The following is a 20,866-nucleotide window of genomic DNA, read 5'->3' as shown; positions in this document are numbered from 1 at the left end:
GAATAATAAGAGCCAAATAAAGCTTCACTCAAATGTCTCCGGTCTAGATCGACGGCAGATTTGAATTTCTGCAAAAAAATGCACATGATAGGTGATATTTTGGGTCTTCCAACCTTTGACTTCGAGTTTTCCGGGATTCAGGGTTGAAATTTTCCTGCTGTACAATATTTTGACAAGATTATTATAAAAAGCAAGCGCTTTTAACATGAAATACAGTTCTTTAAGATTTATCGTCTCAAAATTTGAGAAAAAGTGTTTTTTAGAACCATTTTTGATTCTTTCCATAAAATGTTGAGTGAATGATCGGGAAAAGGGATTTGAAAATAAAGTAGTCCCACGAAGTCAAAGCAGTTTAAGTGATTTTGACACTTTCCAGACATTGCAAGTTTCCCGACTTTTTAAAACATAGATATGTTTTTTAACGAGTTAAATAATCTCAAAACTTCAATTTTAATATTTGAAGATAGAAAAAATATATTTATGGAAATTTGAAATGTCTAATTCAGGACTAATTTATTGAGTGTTATTGCTATTTTTGGCAGTAAAAACAATCAAACAAAGATTTGGGAGGTAAATAAATTAATAAATTTGAAATTTCCATACAAATCTTGCAGCGGACATATGTACAAAAATGGGACAGGAGGAGATTGAGCGGACCAATTGTTGCACGATCCGACATTTTCTCTGGTATGCTTCGTAGTTTTTTTTAATCATGGTGTTCAAATTGTCGAACAAACGTTTCGTAAAGAAAACCGATACGAAAAATATTTTGTTCTGAAGCAAATTCTTATTTACCGTAGAAGGAAGGAATCTTAAGGGTTTATTTAACAATTAGCGCAAAAATCGCACGAAAAATATAAGAAAAATTTAAACTGTCGTTAGATGCATATTTTACAGACAAAAATATCATAAAAAGCCTCAATTCATTAGTAAACATTCCAATTACTATGATTCAGTTTTATTTATGGGACAAAGTTGAAAAACAGCTGAAATATTGACAGTTTGTGCAACAATGGGTAAATGGGCCAACTATTGGCAAATCATCCTATAACAAATCATATAAGATTATTTGGTGTATGTTACATTCAAAATAATTCTGTTGCAAAAAAAAAGATGTTTAATTTTGATTAATTTGATTTTTATGTAAAATCTCTACCATTGATTGATAGCATAAACTTCGGCGCTTTTTAACTCAAAACTTAACCCTCTTGCGTCCAACTAGCCTTTTAGACGGTATTTACTAAAATCGGCATTAAAACAAAGCTAATCATTATTTTTACTTACTTTTTGCGCAGAATGTTTCAAAATATATCAATCTAACAATTCGTATCATTGAAAACTGTTTGACAAGCAGTTGTCAAAATCTACTGCTGAGAGAAACTTAGAAAATATGAGAAATCGGGCTATTTTTCGAAATATTATCGATTTGTTAGCCTCAGGAACTCTTGGTTCACGTGTTTTTCAATCTCAAAAAATGATTGACAGTTAGGTCAGTCAAAGCGTTACCACCATACAATATTGGGTTTTTGAAAAATAAATGTCCTAAATTAGGAAGGAAAGATGAAACAAAGTTGAAACATAAACCTCGTTTAAAGGGGGGGTTGGGAAACAACGACAACAATTCAAAAAATATGTTTAATATTTACTTTCCTTATGAGTTAAAATATCTCTACTCTTTTTGGTAAAATTATATTAAAAACTATGTATATAGAAATATAGCTATGAGTCAGATTGAGGTTTACGAATGAATGGTTCATGTCTGTTAAAGCTACTACCGACGCAGTACAGAAAGTCTTATTCTTTAGCCCTTGTGGTTATGCAATTTAATATAAAAATGTCAACAAAATAACCTTATCTGTTATTTTTTTCGTAGAACAAAAGTTGTTTGTAATTATAAAACTATGCTTCTGTGAATTTTTCAGTAAAATAAAAGTTTTGGCTTAAGAGGGTTAAATGATTTCGTTGCCTTGCCACTTTCAGTTGTTTTCAGTATAATTTTTCGTTGAAGTCTTCATTGCGTAGGTTTAGTGACTATCAATCTGCCAATAGTAGTTTTGAATGATGCCATCTTACTTAAGAATATATGAAGTGATAATGATACAAAATTGTAAGAGAAACACTTTACCGGGCCACCACAAGTGTTCTTTTTTCAATATTATTTTTCCAAAACGTGAGAAGCATATAGGAATCAATCTGAAGATCCGGGAACGTGTACTTCTTAACAATTTTGTTTAGAAATAGCCAATCAAGCAACTTTTGAACTTTTTTGAAGAAGTTCCTATATTAACATTTAATGATGGTGTATGAAGAGTCATTATTTAAAATAAATGGCTAGATGGCAAAGATTAAATAAGAATAACTCAAAAACTAACACAGATTATGGTGAAAACAACCTGAAACAGTGTGAGTTGATAGACCAACGCGGTGATCTTATAGTGATTCCACCACAACAACAGTTCACAGTTGATGTATGTGAGAGTTTAACTTTTTTCCTTAGTAAATATATAGTTTTGGTGTAGTTTTTGTTTTTTAATATTTAAAAAATAGGGACAATTTTTGAGAGTAAGCCAGTCTAGGACAAAAGGCTAGAAACTCTATCGAATGGTAAATTTTGAAGGAAAAAATTAAAAGGGAATAGTGCGAGGGCCTAGAGAGGTGAATAAAGGTAAAATTTATTTTTTTGTTGTTGTTAAAATTTTATAAGTAATGTTATAAAATTTAGCCCCTTAAGTTATGCAGCATCATTGTTCATCTTTCGATTTTAATTGTTGCTCGGCCCTAACACATAAAGGACCACGATGTTGTTTTTTTTTTGGATCACGAATTATATAAACCGTAAACTGGGGGAACTTTGATCACTTTTTTCATTAATTTTGGAATATTTTGGAAGGGGTTGCTTTTTCGTAATACCTCAAAGTTTTAAAACACTTACTGAGGTGAGGAGTATACAATATGATTTGATTGCAGTAAATTCAAACGACATTGGTGGTTATAATTTAATGTTTTGTTACAAAGCCAGATTTCGAGTTTCGGAGTAACTTTGATCACTATGGTTTTTAAGGTGCCTCAACATCTTCAAAACTACTTTTATGGTGCCATTTATCATTTATATTTATTTATGGTGCACACTAAACTGATTTTTTCAGGTTTTCTATTCACAAATTTTGCTGCGGCATACATCTAGGGGTCACAATTATAAACATTTCTCAAATTTTTTGCCTCAAAAACAAATGAAACTTTGCCTCCATGCGATTCCCTAGGTCCTCGCACTGTTCCCATGTTCTTTTTTTGTTCAAATTGAACCATTTGATAGGGTTTTAGCCATTTTTACTATACGGACTTTCTCATGGAAAATCACCGTTTTTTTTTCAATATCTAAAAATTATCACCAATTCACCATAAAAGTATCACTTCAACTAAACCAAAACAAAGAAAAAAGTTGCTTAAATTTGATCAGCAGAGATGTTTGTTTGCGAGCCCTCGAAAAAACAGATGTTTTAAGATTTTAAAATTACATTGCAAGTAATATCAAAAATCTTCTAATTAAAATCAAATTAAGCTTATTTGTAACTCAATTTATTGGCTTTCAAAAGTATCAAAAAGTTTTCAGATATTTTAAATATTAACTTAGTTAATGATGATTATCTGCAAAAATTTCATGTTGATCAAAGTTACCCCAGTGATCAAAGTTCCCCCAGAACTGTATCTCAGAATTCACTGCACCAAAAGTTACAAATTTAATATCTTTGAGCCACCGAATGTGTAGTGTTCAATTTTGTAGAGTTTCATGATTAATTTTATATCATTAGCGTTTGTTTCGAACTGCCTTAGTAATTGATAATCTAGCATTTGTTAATATGTATAAGGAAGGTGTTTTGTATGATATATGATCAAGAAAACTCGTTAAAACCGTCAAAATAGCGACTGATCAATGTTACCCCAAACCATCTAATTCTAAACACAGACGACGAAGTAGTCTTATAAATTTTTGCAACCATGTTTTACGTTCCTAGGAGTCCAGCACTGGGTTTAAACATATGAAACATGCCAAATTCCCCTTAACAGAAAAAAATTATCGAAAAATATTGAAAAATGTGATCAATCCTGCTCCGGATTACGGTACCGTCAAACGGGACATCATCCAACAGCAGGGTTAGATGCAACATTTGTAAACCACCTCACTTATTCATTTTTTTATGTTAATATAATGTAATAAAGTTATCATTTAATGATAACTAAATGATGATATTTCTCACATCATGAGATAGTGTTTTAAAAGTATTTGATTCCCATCAAAAATTTAAAAAATCGAGCAATATATGTTCAAATTTTACGTTTTCCGATGTTGTAAAAAAAATTTCCTAGTGTGACGGATTGGCTTAATGATATCACCTACAAACTTATTATTGCTTTTTTTATCCTATACCAACACTGTTGGTGTAAACATATTTATCGGACAGTCAAAAAATGTTTTCAATAAATATTTTTGATCCGGTTACCAGTCTGCATCAAAATACAAATAAAAAAGGTTCACCTTTCAAATCTCGTTTCCATATGCTGGAATATGACTGTTTTGCTACACGTGTTTGTTAATCTCAAAATTTGATCCATCTAAACCTGAGTTTCATTGATTTCAGCTAGTTATTTTTTTTCCTAATAGTTTTTACCCCTAAATGTATGCAACACACTTATGCGTTTTCTATGTATGTAAAATTTAATTCGAACAAAACCAAAAATGACTGCAATTGGTACTTTATGCGTTATAACATCACAAATATATCATCAAAAACTATAAATTTCAAACGTTCTCATTTGATTTTTCATTAAAATCAAAGTTTGTTGCAACTTACCCCACTTTCTTAGTAGGTGAAAATCTCATGTTATTGTAAATTTAAAAATAACTGGTGAAACCAATAATTTTTCACACTACTTCAATTTGATGTCCTATCAACCCTTAAACTTTTGATGTACAAGCGGCAAGATTATTTAGGGACATTAGGTTTTGAGAAACAATTGAAGTTGTTGCTTGGTTCGACGAAAAATTTAATCCTGATAGCTGTACAGTATAGCACGCTTCAAAGCTGCAAATTCATTATTTTATTAATTCATTTTCATTATCAATATCTCATTTGAACTTACATTTTGATTTCTTCCTCTTAGTAATACAAATTCCGAACCAATCAACTTAAAGCCCGTTAGCATGGACTACGATATCAGTGGGTAATGGGTACCTGGTTCTACAGAGACTGCTTAATGCTCACGGAATACCGTAAATGTCGCTCGACTGTTAGCAGTCGTGGTAACGATATTGACCTAATTGATATAAACTCTCACTATTCGCAGCTGGTTTGGCTGGATATTAACTGGTCAAACTACCAATAACGACGGTTTAACTGTTAATCGCTTAATATAACTTATTCGCGGTACAAGTTCGGTATCACGTGCCCTGAGATAATAATTCGTTGCAGAAAAGTTGTTGGTAAACATCTAGTTGGATGTCACTTCAAAGAGCTATCGGGACTCACACCACTCACGTCGTCAAACCCAGGGGTATTCTTATCATTCCCCCACCCGTGTAGTTCCGGAGCTTTCTGGTTACATCTTAGTAAATCACCCGATGATGCTTCTACGTCCAAGAGCGCCAAATTCGCCACCGATTTTGTACTCTCTCCGTTTGCTGAACGAACCACAGCTCGTCGTACTTGACCATCTGGAGCTGTGATTACGCTTACCACGCGTGCTCGGACCCAACCATTTCTTTTCTTCTCATTGACTACTATCACCAAGTCACCTGCTTTCAATGGCTTGGTAGGTGAAAACCACTTCGTGCGCCTAGTCAACATTGGCAAGTACTCTTTGACCCACCTTACCCAAAATTTGTCCACCAGAGTTTGAGTTAGGTTCCAGCTGTCTCGCAAAACCCTTTCTGTGATCATCAACGGTTTTTGAGGTTGATGGATGCCGACGCTGCCATATAATAAAAAGTGATTTGGCGTTAAGGCTTCTGATTCAGCGGCATCTAGAGGCACATAGGTGAGAGGTCGAGAATTCACGATTGATTCTGCTTCTAGAACTACTGTTTCTAGCACTTCGTCGCTGGGATGTTGTGGATGGGCCGCAATAGAATCCATTGCTGTCTTCACCGACCTTACCATTCGCTCCCACGGTCCGCCCATATGAGGAGTAGCAGGAGGGTTGAAGTACCAACGTGTTTGTGCATTAGTAAATACGCTGGCACAACCCTCGTGAGCATTTTTTATCTGATCTATCATGAGATTGTTTGCTCCCAGGAAGTTAGTTCCGTTATCTGTGTAAATGGTAGCTGGGGAGCCCCTTCGAGCGATAAACCTGCGAATTGCCATAACACAGGATTGGGTGGAGAGGCTGTACACAATTTCTAGATGCACTGCGCGTATTGTGAGGCAAGTGAAAAGTGCCACCCAACGCTTTACTAAGCTACGTCCTTGCTTAACCATTTGGGGGCCGAAATAGTCTATACCAGTGTGTGTAAAAGGCTTGATGAATGGGGTGAGACGTACTGCCGGCAAAGGTGCCATAATTGGAAGTTTGGGAACAGCTTTTTTAATTTTACACATCTGGCATTCTTTACCAACGCGTTTAACTAGCGTTCGCAAATGAGGGATCTGGAACCGTTGCCGTATCTCATTAACCACCGTTTCATGATTCCCGTGTAGGAAACGACGATGATAGTGATGCACAAGAAGGTAAGTAACACGATGCTCCTTTGGTAAAAACACTGGATATTTAGTTTCATAGGCTGTCGCCGGAGCTGCTCCAATTCGACTATTCATACGCAACACACGATTCTCGTCCATATATGGCGTCATCTGATACAACAAACTTCTTTTGTTTATAGTATTTTTTTCTGCTAGAGAATCTTCAGTTTGATGTAGTAAGCGGTTATATTCTTCGGGATAAGCTTCCATTTGGACTTGCCGCCACAGGAAATTTTCAGCATTTTCGATTTCTTCAGCCTCGAGGACTCTGGCTTCGAGAGCTATGTCGTTTCCTTTGAACCATGAAATTATTCTAAGAAAGTATGCCATAGCTCGCTGCAATCGATGAAACTGTGAATACCGAGAATAATCAATCTGTGGTTGAAAAACGTGAGCATGGTGCACGCATGTCGTTCGGATTTCCTCTTCAGGGCTGCTCGTTGGTTGAAATTTGGATGGCAATTCGCTCTCGGGTTTTCTCAAAAAATCGGGCCCAGTAAACCATCGACTTTGAGGATCAAAACTAGGTTCCGTTTTCCCTTTGGTGGCTTCATCTGCCACGTTCAGTTTCGTCGGTACGTATCTCCATTCATTAATTGAAGTTGTACGAAGAATCTCGCCCACCCTACATGAAACAAACTGATGGTATCGTCGGCTATCGGATCGTAGCCAGGCCAACACGGTAGTTGAATCTGACCATATAAATCTTCGGGATATTGGAAGTGTGAGGGCGTTCGTAATCCTTTCAATAAGTCGGCTACCTTCTACGGCCGCCTGTAGTTCAAGACGAGGTATGGATAGCGGCTTCAATGGAGCCACTTTCGTTTTTGCTGCTATGATTGCACATTTTGGAACGCCTTCATCAATTATACGAGCATACACTACCCCGGAGTATGCTGCTTCGCTCGCGTCTACAAACGTGTGAAGTTGTAAGGTATTAAAGGATGCTGGGTTCGAATTTTTGAAAAGACATCGAGGAACGTTCACTTGATTCAATTTCTTCAACTTATCGCTCCATTGGAACCAGGTTTCCTGCAACTCTGCTGGAATGCGCTCATCCCAATCGCAGCCGTATTTCCAGATCTCTTGCATCAGGATTTTGCCGTGGATAACGAAATGGGCGATTAAACCCAATGGGTCGAACACTGACATGATGATTTTTAATACTTGCCGCTTAGTAGGAGGCTCTTTGCTGTCCATTTGTCGTAGTGCTTCTATCTGTAAAGCGTCAAAGGTGAACACATCTTCCTGGGGATTCCATATCATACCTAACACTCGTTCGGGGTTTTCTACAGTGTTCAGTCCTGTTTCGAGATAGAGCGCTTTCTGTTGCCTGTCTTTGATCTCGCCCAAACGGTCAAGAACCTCTTTTGAATTTGAGGTGAAGTTCCGGATTTCGAACCCTCCTTTTGAGTGAACTAGTCTCACTTGGTTGACCAATTCCACAGCTTCATCAGCTGTATCCACGCTTTTAAGGTAGTCGTCCATGTAGTGGTCTTTCATTATATCTTCCGCGGCAAGTGGGAACTCACTAGCATGCTCCATCGCATTTCTGTTCTTCACATATTGAGCTATGCATGGAGAGCATGTTGCTCCAAACGTGGCAACATCCATTACGTATACCTGCGGTGGTTGATGTTGGTCTTCACGAAATAGGAAACGTTGGTATTGTTTATCGGAATCGCGTATCCTGATTTGGTGAAACATCTCCTTGATGTCACCTGTTATGGCGATGTTTCTTTGTCGAAATCTGGTGAGAACATCCGGTAGAGAGGTTAAGAGATCAGGACCTGTGAGCAAAGCATCGTTGAAGGACACGCCCTGAACTCGCGCAGCGGCATCCCATATTAGACGAATTTTCTGGGGTTTTTTCGGGTTCTGGACTACCCCTAGTGGAAGGTACCAGGTTTTTTCCGGATCTGTTCCCTGTAGCTCTTCCATCGAGGCTCGGTGAGCGTAACCTTTCTCTAGATATTGGTTTATCTGTTCTCGTACTTTAAGACCTAGAAAGGGGTTTCTAGCTAAACGACGTTCTAGAGCCTGTAATCTACGTTCGGCCATTGGCCGGCTGTTTGGAAATCGCGGTTCTGAATTTTTGAATAACAGACCCGTTTCAAACCTTCCGTCGACACGTCGAGTGGTTTTTTCTAAAATGGCCAAAGCTCGTTTGTCACTCTCTGATACTGGCGCTTCCGCTTTAGGTTCCTCTAATTTGAGCAGTCCTTTGATCAATTGGTGTAACTCATGATCACATTGCTGAGGCTGGCAATGCACGTTGAGGGTTTCTATCGATTGAACACCGTTCATTTGTCTACCGAAAACACACCATCCTAGGCGGGTCTTGACTGCGATTGGGTCATTAGAGCAGCCTTCTCGGGTTTTAAGAGATGTTAACAATGTGGCATGCTCTATACCTATAATCATACTTGGAGTAGCGTCTGAATAACTGTGAATTGGCAAGCCTCTTAAATGCGGGTACGTCTTTTTCATAGATTCATAGTCGAGAGTCTGTGAAGGAAGAATAAGGTTGGCTACTGTGCGGACATTGTTTAATTTGAATTTGTTTTTCTTTCCCAGGCCGGATGCTGTCACTGATATTCTTTGTGAACCTTTTTCCTCTCGCGATACGTTACTCGTCCAACTCAACCATAGTGATTCACGTTCTCCCTTAACTCCGAGCTCGGTCGCCACACTATTTTCAAGTAACGTGGAAGATGAACCATCATCCAAGAAGGCAATTACCTCGACTGACTTGCCATTCGCTTGTAATACGATGGGGAGATAGCGGTAAAGTGAATATGATCTGTCCGAATGGTGATGCGCAACGTTGACATGTGGAGAAGAATTAAGGTTAGCGAGCGTTGATGAGTGAAGTAAGGTGTGATGACGAATTCGACAACCGTCAATGCCACATTCATTCGTAGAACGACACGGCCATTTTCTATGGGGGACAAGGCACGTGCGACATAGGTTTTTCTCCTTAACTGCCTTCAACCTAGCATCCATATCCAACCTTTGGAACGCTTCACAAGTCGCAATAACGTGATTCGGATAGCCACAGAAAACACAACACTTTTTTGGTATTTCCTGTGATGTATCAACTTCGGTGAGTGTGTGTGTATACAGTGTTTGTCTATCTTTTCCCACTTTCTTTGCATTTTCATGTTTAGGTACTAAACGTGGCATAATTACGTCCGTTGCTGTGTCTACCAATTCGTTAGTGAAAATGGAAAATACTTCCAGGTTGACGGTAGTGTACTGGCGCTTGAATCGAGACCAATCCATTTGCGTTTTTATTGGCAATTTTGCAATAAGTTCCTGCAGTAAAGTGGGATTGCTAAGATGCTCCACTAAATTGGCTGTGATCATATGATCAACACTATTTCGAACAGCTAGGCCAAAATTTATGATTGATTGCAGGTTATCCTCTTTAGGTGGAGCGATTCTTCGGAGATCGTTCAGTAGCGCATGAATGAGAATGTCTGGTCTTCCAAATTGTCGTTTCAAAATATCTATCACAAGAGGCACGGACTCTGGAATCATGAGTCGACTTCTAACAGCTTCAAAGGCTGGTCCTCGCAAGCATCGCTGTAGTCTGGACAAATTCTCCTCGTCTGAAAATCCGCAGCTTTTAGTGCTGTTTTGGAAGGTGCCATAAAAAAGTGGCCAGTCTTGGGGATCACCATCAAAGTGGGGAAGGTCACGTGAAATTACCTGCCGTGCTGCTAGTTGAGCAGCGGATGGCATTCTATATGAGTTCAGATCATCTCTAAAGTCATTTCTTGCAATTGGAGATGAGATCTGCTGTGCCAATGGCTGATGAATGTTTTCCTTAGTAGGACCATCAAAACTAGTAGAAATATTACCAACATGATTGGTGGCTAATGGTTCTTGATGTCTTTGAATTGTCGTTAGTTGACCCAAAGAAACTACCACGGGGGAAATGTCCTGATCCAGATCAGACCTGCGCAGTGGCTGCGTTGTTGGATTGGTATGAAATTCATAAGTAGAATTCGGTTGAATATCAGCGGCCAACGGAACGGCGTGATCAACGGTTGAATAATTCCGAGAACTATAAATCGGTACACAGTTCGCTGAAGAAACGGAAAGTGGTTCAATGTTACGACTGTTCAAATTGGGTTCGATTCCGGTCGGTACGTAGGGTCCAGCTGTAGTCGCCGATGGAATGGATCCTCTACACACGGCGGTCATAATATTCGCTTCAGCTCTTAAGGCAGCCAAACGCGGTGGTAGAGGTCTTGGTGTACTTCTAGAAATAGTCTTGACAGCCAAATCGTTCCGAAATTGATTTTGTCGCTCGTTGTTGATCATTTGGAGCACCGTAGTAGGTGAAATTTCCGTCGACGACCAACGGATCGCGGGTGGAAGATACATTCCCTGATTGCCGATCGGATTATTTCCTATGGGCCTATGATGTCTGATCACATGACCAGGGGCTTGGTCGTAATTAATATGCGGATGTACATTCTCCCTGCATTGGAGGAAATATCTTTCATTTCAGTACATTTCATAAAACTTTACAAAAAGAAGAGTACGCTCATTTCTCGATCAAAACAGAGTACATGTAGGTACTCTTAAAAGAGCACGTGTGGTATCCCTAGTCTAGAAGGTCCAGGAGGTTCAAATCCTTCAAAACAATGAAGCCTAGAAACCAGTTTTACGAAAACCTAATCTTCAAAGAAGCCATAGATATATTTTAATCGATTAAAGATGATAATTGTTCTCAATGGATATTTGGAATTAAAAACAAATTCAAGCAAGACGTAAAAACCCACTTCTAGGTGGTTACGAACTGCTCAATAAACCAGTAGCACACATATTTGTCCGGCCTTGCTTCTACTGATCTTCGCGGGTAAGTATATAGGTATCGGGCCAGTTTTTCCGACGTGTCGTGGAAATTCGGATCGTTTGACAAGTTAAACTAATGCATAAGCGCCTGTGCCGGAGACCAAACAAAGCTGGGTCCATGTGTGAGTGGTCTTTTTTTTGTGGATTCATTCTTCTCTTTTCCGCCGGGTGGTTCAGTAACGAGGAAAACTCGCGTCTCTACCCGATCACCAACCCTCCCAGCGATCTGCGGGAGTGCGATCGATCTTCGGTCGGTTTATTTATCACTGTTGATGTTTGACTAGTAGAGCAGGAAGATGTAGTAAGTTTCATATTTGAAGATATTCCACCACCAAGCCGGTGAGATTTTCTGCTGATGGTTAGCATTTGTTGATCGTTTAGTTGAATGAACACAACGTGGATGGTTGCTACTAGCTCAGTTTGAAATACCGTTAAGTGGAGAGATATTGATCGTAACTTTAATGTTCCATTTATCTTTTTTTTGTAAAACAAAAAAGTTTTTTGTCTGAAAATAGTCCCTTATGAATTCAATTTATTAAAAAAAAAAAGTTGATTGTTCGCAACAAACAGTTTGACTTACAAAGTTTCAGTTGATTTTGATATCCCAAAATAAAAATGGAACACTAACAACTTTGTAATAAAGTGAAGGTAAGCTATCAGTTAAATTTATTTTCTACAGCCTGCACTAGTCGAACGTTCAGAGTTATTTGATTGAAGAGGCTTCTTGTGCTTATTTATTGATAGCACCTAATTTATCGTCCCGGTCAAGTGGTAGGAAATTGAAGAACAAAGCTCCCGAAACTAACCACGGACTGGAGCAGCTATCTGGTGGTCATATATTCACACCCGTAGGGAAAACGGCACGGAGCAGATAGGTACCACTTTCTTCTTCTGTGTATGAATCCATTGGGTCGCACAATCCGTTATAAGAGTGCTCGGTGGAAGTGTGCAAGATCCACCTTCATCAGGCGATACTTGTAGAAAATTTATGTTCAGAAATATTCGAGTTAATCTTTTTTTATCTGATAATCTGTAATTTAAATAAAAAGGTGGTGAATAAATTATATATAAATTACCTTAAAATTTGAAGAATTTAAACAACTTTTGGACTATTTCTGTAATATATCTGTCAAATACTCTTTTGGCACTCGATTTGTTACAGGAGACTTGATCCTACAGAAGTCTTGATCCTTAATTCAGGGTGTCCTGAATCATTATATGAAATATTAGTTCTTACTCCATAGTTTGTGAGTATCAGACAAAGAGAATTCTAAAAGTATGTCTTCTACCCTAGAATTATTGCATACTTTAAGGTGCAATTTTCAAGTTTAAAGATAAATACAGATAATTACTTGGTAAACATTATTAGTAATTTCATGATAATCAATGATCACGATCCATTCAGAAGAAAAATATATCATTCTGGGCTCTAGGGTAGGGATACCATACGTACTCTTTCAACCTTCCAAAGCTGTTAAATATCCGTACAAATTTGTTAAAAAGATGTAATTTCCGTGCGTTACCCTGGCCGCAAGTATTGACCGATTACGATGAATTTTAATTCGTTTATTCTTGTTTCTAAATATTAAAAAATGAAGTCGAATTATTTTACCAGATTACCAGTAGCTAATTCCGAATAAAAAAAGTCCTTAAAAAGAGGTTTTTTTTTAGAATGCTTTTAACTTATGACAGAATTCGAATATTGCGCTGATTTTATAATATTTGAAATTGTAAAAAAAACTATCAATGGATGTATAAATTTCTGGTGGTCTAAAGGAAGTTTTGGCGGCTACACCGAAACTTCCGGTAGAAAAAATTCTTACTTAAAAAACACACAATTTTGGCATTGCATTGCTGTGTCTCCGCAAAATTCAAATTTTAGTTTTTTCTCGTTAAGTTTATTATTATTTTCATCGAACATACTTGGTTCCTTAAAAATCTCAGTTCTTCAGTATATTGTAATGAATCTCACATCTTTTTGCCATTTTTCAAACTCTCCCTCGTGTAAGTGGGTTTACAGGATTTTGTAAGCGTGATTTCTCTAAAATTTGAACTCAAATTAACCACTTTTTATATAACTAAAGATTCATTAGAACCTCCTTTATCGATGGACATATTTTTTGTGTAGTGTTTCGAAAATTTCTAGCAACGTTTTTCGAATTTACTGAAAGCAGTCAGATTTCAAACAGTTTGGCCCACCTTTATAGCAGATTGGTGTAAAAATCTCGCACCCTCACGTAGCTGCGGGAGTAACAAATCCTTTAGCATCCTTGAGGGAGCCCTTCCGGTGGTCGCAGGAAGTTGCCTGGTACTACAGATTGTGTATTATGTGATTCTCCAGGGAAGTTTTTAAAATCAAATTTTTACGATTTTTTTTCAAAGAGTTATGACGATTTGAATATGCGCTTCGAGTCATATTGACCCAAACGACTTTGGAAGGTTAAGAGTCCATGTACTCGTTTTCGATCGAAAAATGGTTGAACTCTTCTTTTTGAGAAATTTTACCAAATGTTCTCTTTTTGTTGAAAAACATTTGATAAGAAAAGGAATACAGCTTTCAATCGAATTACTTTAACATTTTGTTTCGATGATCATACATTTCTAGTAATTTTAAACAGTGAGCGCGATAAGCGCCTTTGAGTATGCAAACTGTTATCAATATGCCCAAAATTTTGGTATAGTACAAGAATATTCTACTTACTTACCCAAGTAACACGTAAAATCCTGTTTGGTTTTATAATTCTTTAACGATAGTTTATAAACGATGTATATTATCTTTTATTGTTTTAAAAAGCATTAATGGACAACCTTTTAACAACTGGCCTCCAGGACATTTATACGCGTATAATATGTCCAACTTATATAACAACAATAAATTCATTTGATTTGATTTTTATTTTGCTCTTTGAGGGCCTTATAAAACATTAATATATTTGTAAATGATAATCGATATGCAAAATTCCATCCAATTAACCTGTTTTGATCTATTGAAGCCCTTTCAAACTTATTTGTAGCATTTGTGTTCTTATAAGGTCATAACAAGTCGCTTAGGTTATAAACAGGCAAATAAAAAACTTATTGTGACGCCTGTAAACCATTTATAAGAAACGAAAGCTTCTATAGGCAATAAAAGTTTCATAAAAGTTACTCGGTCGGACAAACGGTTTACAAAAGTTTATCGTCGGGCAATCGACCAAAATGTTAACAAAAGAAAGTTTTTCGGTGAAAAAATGACTAAATATGAATTTCTGCTTCTCCTATGGGCATAAAAATGGACCGAATTCACCTTTCCGAATGTCTGGAAAATAGAGCTGCAACGGAATTTTTTTATTATTGGCTAAGAAAGTGTAGTGTTGTTGAAGTGAAACTCAAATTGAAATCTCTAGTGAAACTATTTGAAAGTTTGATTTTTAAAATGTTATAAATGTTATAATAAAAAAAACTCATTATTGTGAAATAAAGTTACACTTAATACAAAATTTAAGAAAAGCATTTGAAAATTTTATTCAACAATTATTCAATGCTCCACCGTCAACATCCCTTGAACCTGAAAAGTTTTATAAGGTATATGTAACGTTCTTTCGAAAATATGATCTAGAGGGCCTCTAGATCTTTTCTATTTATAAGATTCCTTAAAAAGAAATTAAGAAACTCATCATGCCTAATGAAGATTTATAAGAAAGACTTATAGATAGCTACATAACTTAGTCGGTTTATAGATTCCCATTCATGCTACCCTTTTAAATTCCAAAAACTTTTATAAGACGAAAAAGTTATTTTAACGTGTATCAGTTTTATTAGTAACTTTAAGAAAACATGATCGTTTTTTAAAGGTTCAGTAACGACTATTATCAATTTAGTGTATTATCGCCATTTTTATGGTAAATAATGAGATACTTTTGAACGACAATTTTCTAATTTAGAAAGTAATCCTCATATTATTCATGCTCTATAAAAGCTCGGCATACTGATAGCTGATATAATTTAAAACAAAAATTGAACCACTACAACAGAAAATTTTACTAGAAAATTAATATTTTTATATCTATTTAATTGGTTTTTCATTGCTTAAAATAGCAGTTTACTGTAGGCCCGTTATTTTTTCGGAATTTTTTATTACATATTTGCGGTAAACTGAAAAGCGCAAGTTAATTTTAACCAAGTAATGAAAATTCAGAATGAGAAAGGATATTGAATTTCTTTACAGATTCATAACAAACAAACTTTAGCTTTCTGATTTGTTTTTTTTTTATATTTGATTTGAATGAGATTCATTGGTTTTGAAAATTATTTCTGAAACCATATTTCCGGAGCAGAATCATTTGTAAAAAAAATAATATGATAAATAGGTTTTATAAGCTAAATTCATACAGAACTTAAGAAATTGGGTTGGCTTGCTAAGGTTTTATAATTTGTTCTACAGAACCTACTGCAGAAGGGCCTTTTTGTGCTAAAGCTTAGTTCTTTTAGAAATGGGACACTTTCATTTGCTAATAGCTCGTTAACTAGTTATTGTATATTAAAAATTTGAACAGCATTTTGTTGCCTGTAAAAAGTACTATTCGACCTATTTTTTTCAAAATTTAAAATTTACGCGTTTTTGAGATATGTACGATGCTTGAGAAAAAGAAAAAAAAAATTTTGCACAGATTCCTTTAAAATTCGTCATTATCAAATTGATAGCTGAAAAAACCGTTGATTATTCAAAGAATTACTGAGTTTATGTGGTGGATAAGTATGCAAACACTGTCAATAATGTCCACAAAGTTCAAATCAAGCATTGGAGTGAAGCAGATGATCGGCAACAACGGTTAAGGATCATCAAGGAATGCAAGTCTCATACCAGCATTTTTAATTTTCAATAAACGAAAAGCTAAGGGTAGATCGCTGAAATGTCCAAAACAATTTTCTCCGATAAGCTGAAAGTGTTGCCTAGTGATGACTCATTGAAATCCAACCTCAAACAGCCATTTTTTGATAGTTCCAAAGCTCTTAAGCTGTAAAACCGGTACCGAAAAAAAAACGTTCAAAAATGTGATAAAAAATAACCAAATTTGTTCATTTCGAAACAACTGTATCCACTAAAATGCTTCCAGTTTCCAGTTTCCAGAGAAGTATTGGACCAAAAAGTATCAGAAATTGAAGAAGGAAGGTGAAGCCACCTAAAATATAGATTTTACAAAGTATAAGTTGGAGAAACTGATCAATACCATGACAGAAAAAAGTGTGCGCCGGCCAATGGGAGACACCAAGAATAAAGTAGAAATTTCTTTTACAAAAAACGGTAAATATTTTTTTTCAAATTTTTTCATGAAATATCATAACATTGCCTACTTTTCCTTCATAGAAAGTATTTCGTTCAAACGAATGGTTTTTGAGATACAGGCATTTGTAACTGTCCCATTTCTAAAAGAACTAAGCTTTACTAAGCGTTGTATTGGAGTTTTATAGATTCTTACATACCCGAACGTGGTTTTACAGCTTGAACTCATAGTTGGACTGGAGTGCCTTAAAAAGCCCAAATTGTTACTTGGGTACTTACCTAATGTTCCCGTGCCGATCCTTCGGTGCATAGGGCCGTGGTAAAAGACCTCCACTGTTGACGATCCAGAGCCAGCGTCTTCACTTGGTCTCAGTCAAGATTTTCGTCGACAGTTCGGATTTAGGCGGCTAGGCTTCGTCGCCACGAGTTTCTGGGTCTGCCTCTTCTTCGATGTCCTTCTGGATTCCATTCTAGCGCCTTTCTGCAAATCTAGTTCTCATCTCTTCGCAGCGTGTGCCCTATCCATCTCCACTTACGTTCCCGAATCTCGATTTCTAGCGCCCGTTGATGACACCGGCGATTTAGTTCCTCATTTGAGATCCAGTTGCTAGGCCACCAAGCGCGGATGATGTTCCGCAGGCAGCGATTCACAAAAACTTGCAGTTTTCGCGTCGTCACCGCATATGTGCACCAAGTTTCGCACTCGTACAGCGATACGGGTTTGACGTTTGAGTTGAAGATTAGGATTTTCGTTCATAGAGAGATCTGGCGTGACCGCCAGGTGTTTCGGAGACTCGCAAACGCAAATCGGGCCTTCCTGATCCGGGTTTCGATGTCTTTCCTGGTACCACCATCAGGCGTTATCTGGCTACCAAGATACTGGAAGCACTCCACTTTCTCAACCTGTTGCCCAGCTACCATGAAACTGGAGGGATTTCCTGTGTTGATCTCCATCGACTTGGATTTTCCGTCATTGGCTTCGAGACCTGCTGCCTTGGAGCTTTCGGTGAGGTCGTCGAGTTTGCTCTGCATGTCTTGTTGTGTTTGGGCGAGCAAAACAATATCGTCAGCCAGGTCAAGTTCGTTTATTTGCTCCATTGTTGAAGGATTCCACGGCAAACCTCGGTTCGGTGCACAGTCGATCGATCCAGTCAGAATCTCATCCATTACGATTAAAAGAGTAGCGTCGATAAGATGCATCCCTGTCTCACTCCAGCAGTTACCGGGATGGGTTCGGACAAGACACTGTCGTGCAAGACTTTGCACGAAAATGCCTAGTACTGTGGTTCGATGCGATGGACTAGTTTCTCTTGGACTCCTCGTCGCCTTAAAGCAGCCCAGATGTTTTCATGATTAAGTCGGACGAATGCTTTTTCGGAATTAACACCAGCAGAAGAGAGTCCTGGAATTCGTTGATTTGTTCCAGTATTATTCTTAGCGTTGTGATGTGGTCCATACCTGATCGTCCGGATGGGAATCTAGGGATACCCGAGTGACCTTATGTGCTGGTTGATGGGGGAAGAGCGATCCACCGATCACCATGTTGTTGTTGCCACAAAATTCTACAAACAGCTCTCCGTTTTCGCTCATCTGTCCTAGACCATGGCACCACATGATGCGCTCAAAGTACTTATTATCGGAGCGAATCTTAGCGTTGAAGTCTTGGTCTTGGACTAAGCCGACGGGAGTCGCATTTCAGGCGTTGTTTGAGCCACCCCTGCTTGAGATAGGAGTTGTGAAAAAGAGGTGATGCAACCACTATAGGGTCTCGTGTAGCACAATATCCATAATTCGCCAGCCAACACCATTATCCACCATGTGCCGTTGGATAAAAAAAGGTCTATTTAAAAATAGCCATTTATATTTTTTAATCTTTCTAAGATGGCTCGACGAACTCAGTTTAGACGCGCTGATTTAGAACTCCAACAATGGGGTCGTGAATTAGGTGGTATTGAACCAGAAGAATCGGTTCACTCTAACACTTCTTATTTATAAATGGATTCTGAAAGCTGGGAAATTGAATGCTTGGGTCTTACTGGAGATGGCTATGGAAACGAGCCACGCGGTCCTGAAGTTGGCTTGGAGGACAAACAGATAATTGAAAGAATCATTCATCACTTACTTACCCAATGGACATCGGATTTTGAAGTCTCTGCGAACGCGATGGACAATCTGCTAAGTTGGTTCAAAAACAGCTATTTTCCGTTTCTCCCGAACAAAATGAGCACTCTTAGAAGTCAAGCGCATATTTTAAATGCATCTGTCAGGCGTATGGGAGAAGGAAACTTTTTTACGTTCGGTTTTAAGCCGTTGCTTGATTTATTCATAAAAGTGAACCAAATAACGACCGTACAAAAACCAAATTTTGTTATAAATATCGGTATAGATTTGTACTAATCTCTAACAGCTGTAGAAGTGGATTTTAGCCAATTTTAGTAAAATTTGATGCATTTGAAACATATTGCATATTTTGCCCGTAGCCGTCTTCCACGGACCAAGTAAACTGGCCAACGTCCACAAGTTCACGGAAGAATTCAGTCTGGAGCTGAGAGACCTGCTTTCGAATGGATATGACCATGGTCGCCAACACTCTACGCACTCAATATCCACGTCCTGGTTCCTCCGCTGTTGTTCTTTTTGCATCCTGATGCATGGTTTTCCTGCAAATTGGGTGTCTTAACTAATCAGTTCCGGACGGCGTCCTTAGAAGTCCGTGCTTGTGCACCCGGCAAAGATTGACCTTGTGGGAGGGAAATTCATTCAATATCATGACATCAATCAATCATACGCTGACTTACCATAATGCTAGTTTCCTGTGGGATCCTGTCAGGATCACGTAAAGGAGCGTCGACCTACTACACGACCGCTGCCAGGAACTGGTAGAGGAAAATGTTTCCCCATCGCCGGAGAGCGCTTGCGCTTTGTCAACGATGTCAGGAACTGCCGGGTGATCATACATTTGAAGTTTAATCTATCATATTTACAAATGAGTCAATTATACCCAGGCCCTGGCATATTCACATTCACAAAGCAATCGTCGCTCACTAACGAGCCCAGTGAGCTTCATTTTGCTAACCATTCATGTAGTTTCGATTTCGATTATTCACTCTTCACTCTCACTTAGCTCTATATTCTTTTCTCCTTCATGTTCAGTTTCTTCGTCTCACTTTCATTTGCTCTCAACGTCAGTGTGAAGTGAAGACAGCAAACGTCAGCTTCAATGCGAAACGATGTTTCTTCTCATTCGAGCAGTTTTTCTTCAATCGGAAATTTCATCGGCGCTTTCGTCAGTCCTTTCAGTGAGCAAAACAAAATAAGGAGTGAGGTAACCTACAACTAAAGAAAAATCAAAAAACATTTGTTTTGATTTGCTCGGTCGTTCTTTAATTTGGTTTTGTTTCGTTTAGTGTTCGCACAGACCAAATTTTCACCAGTGGCAGTTCGCATTGTTCGCTAATCCAAACGGGAATCAAAAAAGGGTCCCTCTTCAAAACTTCTTGCCTCAGCTAAGGAATACCAGCCATCAAGCTTTCAACATTCGATCCGATCAGATCCTCCAGCGCACTCAAAAGGTAACCCATCATCGTGAGACCTTCCAACAGGCATCAAATATTCGATAGAACAACCTTTGCCACAGTGCCAGAGTAATGGAGAACCTCCGGAAATTTGTCACTTTCTATTAAAAACTCGAAGTAGGATGAACTTATTGATCGTCGATGAAATCTTCCGGAAGCAACAGAAAGCTACAGAATCTATTAAAATGAGGACTCCTTCATCGACGCAAAAGATTTTCGACAACCTGTCGTCTGGAAAACAGTCCTCTGGAATTAATCATTCTAAGTGTGTTTTTTAATTAACCTTAGCAAAGCCTTTATTTATTGATAAGAACTTCATTTTCTTTCAGAGCCACCAAGAGTACAGGCAAAAGATTAAAGAGCTTAGTTCGCCATCCAAACTTAGACAGTCTGATCCAACCAGGTCTGGACTTCAGGTAAGC

At 37.9% G+C, this 20,866-nt stretch overlaps 1 protein-coding gene across 1 annotated transcript; it reads right to left on the bottom strand.

The window, feature by feature from the left end:
- Positions 1 to 5,498: 5,498 nt before the first annotated feature.
- Positions 5,499 to 19,828, bottom strand: LOC129742553 (uncharacterized). The gene is made up of 2 exons (XM_055734463.1): positions 19,668 to 19,828; positions 5,499 to 11,229 (listed from the first exon to the last, which is right to left on the bottom strand). Exons 1-2 carry the CDS (start codon positions 19,826 to 19,828, stop codon positions 5,499 to 5,501), a joined length of 5,892 nt encoding a protein of 1,963 aa, XP_055590438.1.
- Positions 19,829 to 20,866: the final 1,038 nt, after the last annotated feature.

This window comes from Uranotaenia lowii, chromosome 2, assembly GCF_029784155.1.
Source record: "Uranotaenia lowii strain MFRU-FL chromosome 2, ASM2978415v1, whole genome shotgun sequence".
Lineage (NCBI taxonomy): Eukaryota > Metazoa > Arthropoda > Insecta > Diptera > Culicidae > Uranotaenia > Uranotaenia lowii.
The sequence above is the reverse complement of the archived record's forward strand: the minus strand, read 5'-3'. Positions and strand labels throughout refer to the sequence as shown.